Raw genomic sequence first — 12144 nt, forward strand, 5'->3', positions numbered from 1 at the left:
ATCCCTCATGCTGAACCTGTGTTATATCACACCCTAGTTGTAGTGCTGGGTCTGTGTTATATCACACCCTAGTTGTAGTGCTGGGTCTGGAGGGGAGTCTGACCACATGCTAGCATACTACTGGCTCATTATCCCTCATGCTGAGCCTGTGTTATATCACACCCTAGTTGTAGTGCTGGAGCTGGAGGGGAGTCACTGACCACATGCTAGCATACTACTGTCTCATTATCCCTCATGCTGAGCCTGTGTTATATCACACCCTAGTTGTAGTGCTGAGCCTGTGTTATATCACACCCTAGTTGTAGTGCTGGGTCTGGAGGGGAGTCACTGACCACATGCTAACATACATACTACTGGCTCATTATCCCTCATGCTGAGCCTGTGTTATATCACACCCTAGTTGTAGTGCTGGGTCTGGAGGGAAGTCACTGACCACATTCTAGCATTCTACTGTCTCATTATCCCTCATGCTGAGCCTGTGTTATATCACACCCTAGTTGTAGTTTTGGGTCTGGAGGGGAGTCACTGACCACATGCTAGCATACTACTGTCTCATTATCCCTCATGCTGAGCCTGTGTTATATCACACACTAGTTGTAGTGCTGGATCTGGAGGGGAGTCACTGACCACATGCTAGCATACTACTGTCTCATTATCCCTCATGCTGAGCCTGTGTTATATCACACCCTAGTTGTAGTGCTGGGTCTGTGTTATATCACACCCTAGTTGTAGTGCTGGGTCTGTGTTATATCACACCCTAGTTGTAGTGCTGGGTCTGGAGGGGAGTCACTGACCACACGCTAGCATACTACTGTCTCATTATCCCCCATGCTGAGCCTGTGTTATATCACACCCTAGTTGTAGTGCTGGGTCTGGAAGTCACTGACCACATGCTAGCATACATACTACTGGCTCATTATCCCTCATGCTGAGCCTGTGTTATATCACACCCTAGTTGTAGTGCTGGATCTGGAGGGGAGTCACTGACCACATGCTAGCATACTACTGGCTTATTATCCCTCATACTGAGCCTGTGTTATATCACACCCTAGTTGTAGTGCTGGGTCTGTGTTATATCACACCCTAGTTGTAGTGCTGGATCTGGAGGGGAGTCACTGACCACATGCTAGCATACATACTACTGGCTCATTATCCCTCATACTGAGCCTGTGTTATATCACACCCTAGTTGTAGTGCTGGGTCTGTGTTATATCACACCCTAGTTGTAGTGCTGGGTCTGGAGGGGAGTCACTGACCACATGCTAGCATACTACTGTCTCATTATCCCTCATGCTGAGCCTGTGTTATATCACACACTAGTTGTAGTGCTGGATCTGGAGGGGAGTCACTGACCACATGCTAGCATACTACTGTCTCATTATCCCTCATGCTGAGCCTGTGTTATATCACACCCTAGTTGTAGTGCTGGGTCTGTGTTATATCACACCCTAGTTGTAGTGCTGGGTCTGTGTTATATCACACCCTAGTTGTAGTGCTGGGTCTGGAGGGGAGTCACTGACCACACGCTAGCATACTACTGTCTCATTATCCCCCATGCTGAGCCTGTGTTATATCACACCCTAGTTGTAGTGCTGGGTCTGGAAGTCACTGACCACATGCTAGCATACATACTACTGGCTCATTATCCCTCATGCTGAGCCTGTGTTATATCACACCCTAGTTGTAGTGCTGGATCTGGAGGGGAGTCACTGACCACATGCTAGCATACTACTGGCTTATTATCCCTCATACTGAGCCTGTGTTATATCACACCCTAGTTGTAGTGCTGGGTCTGTGTTATATCACACCCTAGTTGTAGTGCTGGATCTGGAGGGAAGTCACTGACCACATGCTAGCATACATACTACTGGCTCATTATCCCTCATACTGAGCCTGTGTTATATCACACCCTAGTTGTAGTGCTGGGTCTGTGTTATATCACACCCTAGTTGTAGTGCTGGGTCTGGAGGGGAGTCACTGACCACATGCTAGCATACTACTGTCTATTATCCCTCATGCTGAGCCTGTGTTATATCACACCCTAGTTGTAGTGCTGGGTCTGGAGGGGAGTCACTGACCACATGCTAGCACATTATCCCTCATACTGAGCCTGTGTTATATCACACCCTAGTTGTAGTGCTGGATCTGGAGGGAAGTCACTGACCACATGCTAACATACATACTACTGGCTCATTATCCCTCATACTGAGCCTGTGTTATATCACACCCTAGTTGTAGTGCTGGGTCTGTGTTATATCACACCCTAGTTGTAGTGCTGGGTCTGGAGGGGAGTCACTGACCACACGCTAGCACATTATCCCTCATACTGAGCCTGTGTTATATCACACCCTAGTTGTAGTGCTGGGTCTGTGTTATATCACACCCTAGTTGTAGTGCTGGGTCTGGAGGGGAGTCACTGACCACACGCTAGCACATTATCCCTCATACTGAGCCTGTGTTATATCACACCCTAGTTGTAGTGCTGGGTCTGGAAGTCACTGACCACATGCTAGCATACATACTACTGTCTATTATCACTCATGCACACCGCTGCTCTCAGCCCCCTCAGCACACAGACTGCACACAAGTTTCTCACCGACACCACAGTGAAAGCCGTGTTCACAATTCCGGCACCAATCGTGGCGTAGATGGGCTGCTCCACCCCAGCTTTGGAGAAGATGTCAGTGGAGTAATAGAATATCTGAGGAAAGACAAAGAGATGATCACAGACAGTCCATAGAATGGTGATACCGGTGGGAGGTTATTTCATCATCAGATCCCGGCTGGGTTTGTCTCACCGCATTGATGCCGGAAAGCTGCTGTGACAGCTGCAGGATGATGGCCACTATCATGGGCTGCCGGTACGTTCGGGATTTGAAGATCTGCAAGATGGTAACTTTCTGTTCGCTGTCCATTTGTCTCTTCTCCTCCTTCATCTCAGAGAGAGCATCAGACACGTCCAGGAGGCCAGTGAGACGACGTAGACCTGACAGGTGGCCAAAAGGTAAGAAGGCAATGTCAGACCACAAGACTAACATGTCCTTATGGAAGACTCAACTTCCCACACATGCTCATATCCTCCTCACATCTGTCTCTCCTCTACTCACTCCACTTCCCAAACATGCTCATATCCTCCTCATATCTGTCTCTTCTCCACTCACTCCACTTCTCACACATGCTCAGATCCTCCTCACTCACATCTGTCTCTCCTGCACTCACTCCACTTCCCAAACATGCTCAGATCCTCCTCACACATGTCTCTCCTCTACTCACTCCACTTCCCACACATGCTCACATCCTCCTCGCTCACATCTGTCTCTCCTCCACTCACTCCTCATCCCACACATGCTCATATCCTCCTCACATCTGTCTCTCCTCCACTCACTCCTCTTCCCACACATGCTCAGATCCTCCTCACATATGTCTCTCCTCTACTCACTCCACTTCCCACACATGCTCATATCCTCCTCATATCTGTCTCTCCTCCACTCACTCCACTTCCCACACATGCTCAGATCCTCCTCACATATGTCTCTCCCCTACTCACTCCACTTCCCACACATGCTCACATCCTCCTCGCTCACATCTGTCTCTCCTCCACTCACTCCACTTCCCACACGTGCCCAGATCCTCCTCCCTCACATCTGTCTCTCCTCCACTCACTCCACTTCCCAAACATGCTCACATCCTCCTCACATCTTTCTCTCCTCCACTCACTCCACTTCCCAAACATGCTCACATCCTCCTCACATCTATCTCTCCTCTACTCACTCCACTTCCCAAACATGCTCACATCCTCCTCACATCTGTCTCTCCTCTACTCACTCCACTTCCCACACATGCTCAGATCCTCCTCACATATGTCTCTCCTCTACTCACTCCACTTCCCACACATGCTCACATCCTCCTCGCTCACATCTGTCTCTCCTCCACTCACTCCACTTCCCACACATGCTCATATCCTCCTCATATCTGTCTCTCCTCCACTCACTCCACTTCTCACACATGCTCAGATCCTCCTCACTCACATCTGTCTCTCCTCCACTCACTCCACTTCCCAAACATGCTCACATCCTCCTCACATCTTTCTCTCCTCTACTCACTCCACTTCCCAAACATGCTCACATCCTCCTCACATCTATCTCTCCTCTACTCACTCCACTTCCCAAACATGCTCACATCCTCCTCACATCTGTCTCTCCTCTACTCACTCCTCTTCCCACACATGCTCAGATCCTCCTCACATATGTCTCTCCTCTACTCACTCCACTTCCCACACATGCTCACATCCTCCTCGCTCACATCTGTCTCTCCTCCACTCACTCCACTTCCCACACATGCCCAGATCCTCCTCCCTCACATCTGTCTCTCCTCCACTCACTCCACTTCCCACACATGCTCAGATCCTCCTCACTCACATCTGTCTCTCCTTCACTCACTCCTCTTCCCACACATGCTCACATCCTCCTCACTCACATCTGTCTCTCCTCCACTCACTCCACTTCCCACACATGCTCACATCCTCCTCACTCACATCTGTCTCTCCTCCACTCACTCCACTTCCCACACGTGCTCATATCCTCCTCACTCACATCTGTCTCTCCTCCACTCACTCCTCTTCCCACACATGCTCAGATCCTCCTCACATCTGTCTCTCCTTCACTCATTCCACTTCCCACACGTGCTCATATCCTCCTCACTCACATCTGTCTCTCCTCCACTCACTCCACTTCCCACACATGCCCAGATCCTCCTCCCTCACATCTGTCTCTCCTCCACTCACTCCACTTCCCACACATGCCCAGATCCTCCTCCCTCACATCTGTCTCTCCTCCACTCACTCCACTTCCCACACATGCTCAGATCCTCCTCCCTCACATCTGTCTCTCCTCCACTCACTCCACTTCCCACACATGCTCACATCCTCCTCACATCTGTCTCTCCTCCACTCACTTGTCTTCCCACACATGCTCACATCCTCCTCACATCTGTCTCTCCTCCACTCACTCCTCTTCCCACACATGCTCAGATCCTCCTCACATCTGTCTCTCCTCCACTAATTCCACTTCCCACACGTGCTCAGATCCTCCTAACTCATATCTGTCTCTCCTCCACTCACTCCTCATCCCACACATGCTCAGATCCTCCTCACTCACATCTGTCTCTCCTCCACTCACTCCACTCCCCACACATGCTCACATCCTCCTCACATCTGTCTCTCCTCCACTCACTTCTCTTCCCACACATGCTCACATCCTCCTCACATCTGTCTCTCCTCCACTCACTCCTCTTCCCACACATGCTCAGATCCTCCTCACATCTGTCTCTCCTCCACTAATTCCACTTCCCACACGTGCTCAGATCCTCCTAACTCACATCTGTCTCTCCTCCACTCACTCCTCATCCCACACATGCTCAGATCCTCCTCACTCACATCTGTCTCTCCTCCACTCACTCCACTTCCCACACATGCTCACATCCTCCTCACATCTGTCTCTCCTCCACTCACTTCTCTTCCCACACATGCTCACATCCTCCTCACATCTGTCTCTCCTCCACTCACTCCACTTCTCTCATATGCTCAGATCCTCCTAACTCACATCTGTCTCTCCTCCACTCACTCCTCATCCCACACATGCTCAGATCCTCCTCACTCACATCTGTCTCTCCTTCACTCACTCCTCTTCCCACACATGCTCACATCCTCCTCACTCACATCTGTCTCTCCTCCACTCACTCCACTTCCCACACATGCTCACATCCTCCTCACTCACATCTGTCTCTCCTCCACTCACTCCTCTTCCCACACATGCTCAGATCCTCCTAACTCACATCTGTCTCTCCTCCACTCACTCCACTTCCCAAACATGCTCACATCCTCCTCACATCTGTCTCTCCTCCACTCACTCCTCTTCCCACACATGCTCAGATCCTCCTCACATCTGTCTCTCCTCCACTCATTCCACTTCCCACACGTGCTCAGATCCTCCTAACTCACATCTGTCTCTCCTCCACTCACTCCTCATCCCACACATGCTCAGATCCTCCTCACATCTGTCTCTCCTTCACTCATTCCACTTCCCACACGTGCTCATATCCTCCTCACTCACATCTGTCTCTCCTCCACTCACTCCTCTTCCCACACATGCTCAGATCCTCCTCACTCACATCTGTCTCTCCTCCACTCACTCCACTTCCCACACATGCTCAGATCCTCCCCGCTTTCATCTGTCTCTCCTCCACTCACTCCACTTCTCACACGTGCTCAGATCTTCCTCACTCACATCCGTCTCTCCTCCACTCACTCCAGTTCCTACACATGCTCAGATCCTCCCCGCTCACATCTGTCTCTCCTCCACTCACTCCACTTCCCACACATGCTCAGATCCTCCTCACTCACATCTGTCTCTCCACCACTCTCTCCACTTCCCACACATGCTCAAATCCTCCTCACTCACATCTGTCTCTCCTCCACTCAATCAACTTCCCACACATGCTCAGATCCTCCTCACTCACATCTGTCTCTCCTCCACTTACTCCACTTCCCACACATGCTCACATCCTCCTAACTCACATCTGTCTCTCCTCCACTTACTCCACTTCCCACACCTGCTCAGATCCTCCTCACTCACATCTGTCTCTCCTCCACTCACTCCACTTCCCACACATGCTCAGATCCTCCTAACTCACATCTGTCTCTCCTCCACTCACTCCACTTCCCACACATGCTCAGATCCTCCTCACTCACATCTGTCTCTCCTCCACTACACTCCAGTTCCCACACATGCTCAATCCTCCTCACTCACATCTATCTCTCCTCCACTCACTCCACTTCCCACACATGCTCAGATCCTCCTCACTCACATCTGTCTCTACTCCACTCACTCCACTTCCCACACATGCTCACATCCTCCTCACTTACATCTGTCTCTCCTCCACTCACTCCATTTCCCACACATGCTCAGATCCTCCTCACTCACATCTGTCTCTCCTCCTCTCACTCCATTTCCCACACATGCTCAGATCCTCCTCACTCACATCTGTCTCTCCTCCACTCACTCCAGTTCCCACACATGCCCACATCCTCCTCACTTACATCTGTCTCTCCTCCACTCACTCCACTTCCCACACATGCTCACATGCTCCTCACTCACATCTGTCTCTCCTCCACTCACTCCACTTCCCACACGTGCTCAGATCCTCCCCACTCACATCTGTCTCTCCTCCACTCACTCCACTTCCCACACATGCTCATCTCCTCCTCACTTACATCTGTCTCTCCTCCACTCACTCCACTTCTCACACATGCTCAGATGCTCCCCGCTCACATCTGTCTCTCCACCACTCACTCCACTTCCCACACATGCTCACATCCTCCTCACTCACATCTGTCTCTCCTCCACTCACTCCACTTCCCACACATGCTCACATCCTCCTCACTCACATCTGTCTCTCCTCCACTCACTCCACTTCCCACACATGCTCAGATCCTCCTCACTCACATCTGTCTCTCCTCCACTCACTCCACTTCCCACACATGCCCACATCCTCCTCACTCACATCTGTCTCTCCTCCACTCACTCCACTTCCCACACATGCTCAGATCCTCTTCACTCACATCCGTCTCTCCTCCACTCATTCCACTTCCCACACATGCTCAGATCCTCCTCGCTCACATCTGTCTCTCCTCCACTCACTCCACTTCCCACACGTGCTCACATCCTCCTAACTCACATCTGTCTCTCCTCCACTCACTCTACTTCCCACGCATGCTCAGATCCTCCTCACTCACATCTGTCTCTCATCCACTCACTCCACTTCCCACACATGCTCAGATCCTCCTCACTCACATCTGTCTCTCCTCCACTCACTCCACTTCCCACACATGCTCACATCCTCCTCACTCACATCTGTCTCTCCTCCACCCACTCCACTTCCCACACATGCTCACATCCTCCTCACTCACATCTGTCTCACCTCCACTCACTCCACTTCCCACACATGCTCACATCCTCCTCACTCACATCTGTCTCTCCTCCACTCACTCCACTTACCACACATGCTCACATTCTCCTCACTCACATCTGTCTCTCCTCCACTCACTCCACTTCCCACATATGCTCAGATCCTCCTCACTCACATCTGTCTCTCCTCCACTCCCTCCAGTTCCCACACATGCTCAGATCCTCCTCACTCACATCTGTCTCTGCTCCACTCACTCCTCTTCCCACACATGCTCAGATCCTCCTCACTCACATCTGTCTCTCCTCCACTCACTCCAGTTACCACACATGCTCAGATCCTCCTCACTCACATCCGTGTCTCCTCCACTCACTCCACTTCCCACACATGCTCAGATCCTCCTCACTCACATCTGTCTCTCCTCCACTACACTCCAGTTCCCACACATGCTCAGATCCTCCTCGATCACATCTGTCTCTCCTCCACTCACTCCACTTCCCACATGTGCTCACATCCTCCTAACTCACATCTGTCTCTCCTCCACTCACTCTACTTCCCACGCATGCTCAGATCCTCCTCACTCACATCTGTCTCTCCTCCACTCACTCCACTTCCCACACATGCTCAGATCCTCCTCACTCACATCTGTCTCTCCTCCACTCACTCCACTTCCCACACATGCTCACATCCTCCTCACTCACATCTGTCTCTCCTCCACTCACTCCACTTCCCACACATGCTCACATCCTCCTCACTCACATCTGTCTCACCTCCACTCACTCCACTTCCCACACATGCTCACATCCTCCTCACTCACATCTGTCTCTCCTCCACTCACTCCACTTACCACACATGCTCACATTCTCCTCACTCACATCTGTCTCTCCTCCACTCACTCCACTTCCCACATATGCTCAGATCCTCCTCACTCACATCTGTCTCTCCTCCACTCACTCCAGTTCCCACACATGCTCAGATCCTCCTCACTCACATCTGTCTCTGCTCCACTCACTCCTCTTCCCACACATGCTCAGATCCTCCTCACTCACATCTGTCTCTCCTCCACTCACTCCAGTTACCACACATGCTCAGATCCTCCTTACTCACATCCGTGTCTCCTCCACTCACTCCACTTCCCACACATGCTCAGATCCTCCTCACTCACATCTGTCTCTCCTCCACTACACTCCAGTTCCCACACATGCTCAATCCTCCTCACTCACATCTGTCTCTCCTCCACTCACTCCGCTTCCCACACATGCTCAGATCCTCCTCACTCACATCTGTCTCTGCTCCACTCACTCCACTTTCCACACATGCTCAATCCTCCTCACTCACATCTGTCTCTCCTCCACTCACTCCGCTTCCCACACATGCTCAGATCCTCCTCACTCACATCTGTCTCTCCTCCACTCACTCCACTTCCCACACATGCTCAATCCTCCTCACTCACATCTGTCTCTCCTCCACTCACTCCGCTTCCCACACATGCTCAGATCCTCCTCACTCACATCTGTCTCTCCTCCACTCACTCCTCTTCCCACACGTGCTCAGATCCTCCCCACTCACATCTGTCTCTCCTCCACTCACTCCACTTCCCACACATGCTCACATCCTCCTCACTCACATCTGTCTCTCCTCCACTCACTCCACTTCCCACACATGCTCAATCCTCCTCACTCACATCTGTCTCTCCTCCACTCACTCCGCTTCCCACACATGCTCAGATCCTCCTCACTCACATCTGTCTCTCCTCCACTCACTCCACTTCCCACACATGCTCAATCCTCCTCACTCACATCTGTCTCTCCTCCACTCACTCCGCTTCCCACACATGCTCAGATCCTCCTCACTCACATCTGTCTCTCCTCCACTCACTCCTCTTCCCACACGTGCTCAGATCCTCCCCACTCACATCTGTCTCTCCTCCACTCACTCCACTTCCCACACATGCCCACATCCTCCTCACTCACATCTGTCTCTCCTCCACTCACTCCACTTCCCACACTTGCTCAGATCCTCCTCACTCACATCTGTCTCTCCTCCACTCACTCCACTTCCCACACATGCTCAGATCCTCCCCGCTCACACCTGTCTCTTCTCCACTCACTCCACTTCCCACACATGCTCAGCTCCTCCTCACTCACATCTGTCTCTCCTCCACTCACTCCACTTCCCACACATGCTCAGATCCTCCTCACTCACATCTGTCTCTCCTCCACTCACTCCTCTTCCCACACATGCTCAATCCTCCTCACTCACATCTGTCTCTCCTCCACTCACTCCACTTCCCACACTTGCTCAGATCCTCCTCACTCACATCTGTCTCTCCTCCACTCACTCCACTTCCCACACATGCTCAGATCCTCCCCGCTCACACCTGTCTCTTCTCCACTCACTCCACTTCCCACACATGCTCAGCTCCTCCTCACTCACATCTGTCTCTCCTCCACTCACTCCTCTTCCCACACATGCCCACATCCTCCTCACTCACATCAGCCTCTCCTCCACTCACTCCTCTTCCCACACATGCTCAATCCTCCTCACTCACATCTGTCTCTCCTCCACTCACTCCACTTCCCACACTTGCTCAGATCCTCCTCACTCACATCTGTCTCTCCTCCACTCACTCCACTTCCCACACATGCTCAGATCCTCCCCGCTCACACCTGTCTCTTCTCCACTCACTCCACTTCCCACACATGCTCAGCTCCTCCTCACTCACATCTGTCTCTCCTCCACTCACTCCACTTCCCACACATGCTCAGATCCTCCTCACTCACATCTGTCTCTCCTCCACTCACTCCTCTTCCCACACATGCTCAATCCTCCTCACTCACATCTGTCTCTCCTCCACTCACTCCACTTCCCACACTTGCTCAGATCCTCCTCACTCACATCTGTCTCTCCTCCACTCACTCCACTTCCCACACATGCTCAGATCCTCCCCGCTCACACCTGTCTCTTCTCCACTCACTCCACTTCCCACACATGCTCAGCTCCTCCTCACTCACATCTGTCTCTCCTCCACTCACTCCTCTTCCCACACATGCTCAGATCCTCCTCACTCACATCTGTCTCTCCTCCACTCACTCCTCTTCCCACACATGCTCAATCCTCCTCACTCACATCTGTCTCTCCTCCACTCACTCCACTTCCCACACTTGCTCAGATCCTCCTCACTCACATCTGTCTCTCCTCCACTCACTCCACTTCCCACACATGCTCAGATCCTCCCCGCTCACACCTGTCTCTCCTCCACTCACTCCACTTCCCACACATGCTCAGATCCTCCCCTCTCACATCTGTCTCTCCTCCACTCACTCCTCTTCCCACACATGCTCAATCTTCCTCACTCACATCAGCCTCTCCTCCACTCACTCCACTTCCCACACATGCTCAGATCCTCCTTGTCACGGTCTCGCCCACAGCCTCCGTGCAAATACATGAATGAAAATTGCACACAAAAATATGACTTGTAGTGCCCCTTTAACTCTTAAAGGGAACTAAGCACATTTTCTTTCACTGGAATCCCTCCTGACATAGAAGCTGCCATGTTCTCCCCTCCCCTTCTCACAGTCCTTATTTATACAAGTCAGAGATGCTATCTTGACACATTGACACACACAATTACTTTGAAGAAACTGTCCTAATTGCCCAACCCCCTTCTGTTGATGAAAAGGTATTGTTTATTTCTTGGCAATGACCTCCATAAAACAATTAGCTTCCTGAGATCTCTGCGGAAGAGTAGGCTAATGAAACTACTTTCAGTGTTAAATAAAAGGTAAAATGGAAGTTTATTTTCATAATGAGACATATTGTTGGCATGCATTTTTCAGGTGCTATTGAGATGCCCTGGGGTGCTAGAAATGGTGCTCGGTTCACTTTAACTACTTAACTATTTAAGCCTTTTGAACGTATAGTATACATCGAAAAGGCAGCATGTGTGCTCCCGCGTGTTCCCGGGCCGCGGTTCGTTACCCCAGGGATCAATGATTCGGGACATGGTGCCGAACATTGATTCCTTTCCCCGGCAGAAAAAGCGATGGCTTATTTTAGAAGCCTTGCTCTTTCTGCCTCTTACGTCCCCCCTACGTCCCTCTAAGGCGCGTACATGTTACGCTTAGAGTGACATAATGTAAACAAACTCATGGCTTATTTGCGCTTTCTCCACAAGGAGTT

The 12144-nt window shown here is 51.3% G+C and overlaps 1 protein-coding gene across 1 annotated transcript in view; it reads right to left on the minus strand.

Annotated features, from left to right (window-relative positions):
• SLC2A4 (solute carrier family 2 member 4) overlaps positions 1–12144 on the minus strand; it is a 107274-nt gene that overhangs the window by 19618 nt on the left and 75512 nt on the right. Inside the window, exons 7-8 of the mRNA XM_068271949.1 lie at positions 2799–2986; positions 2597–2701 (exon numbers count right to left, since the gene is read on the minus strand). Coding sequence (XP_068128050.1) covers positions 2597–2701; positions 2799–2986 — 293 coding nt within the window. The remainder of the gene's footprint in view (positions 1–2596; positions 2702–2798; positions 2987–12144) is intronic.

The sequence above is a fragment of the Hyperolius riggenbachi genome, chromosome 3, assembly GCF_040937935.1.
Source record: "Hyperolius riggenbachi isolate aHypRig1 chromosome 3, aHypRig1.pri, whole genome shotgun sequence".
NCBI classification, from domain to species: Eukaryota; Metazoa; Chordata; class Amphibia; order Anura; family Hyperoliidae; genus Hyperolius; species Hyperolius riggenbachi.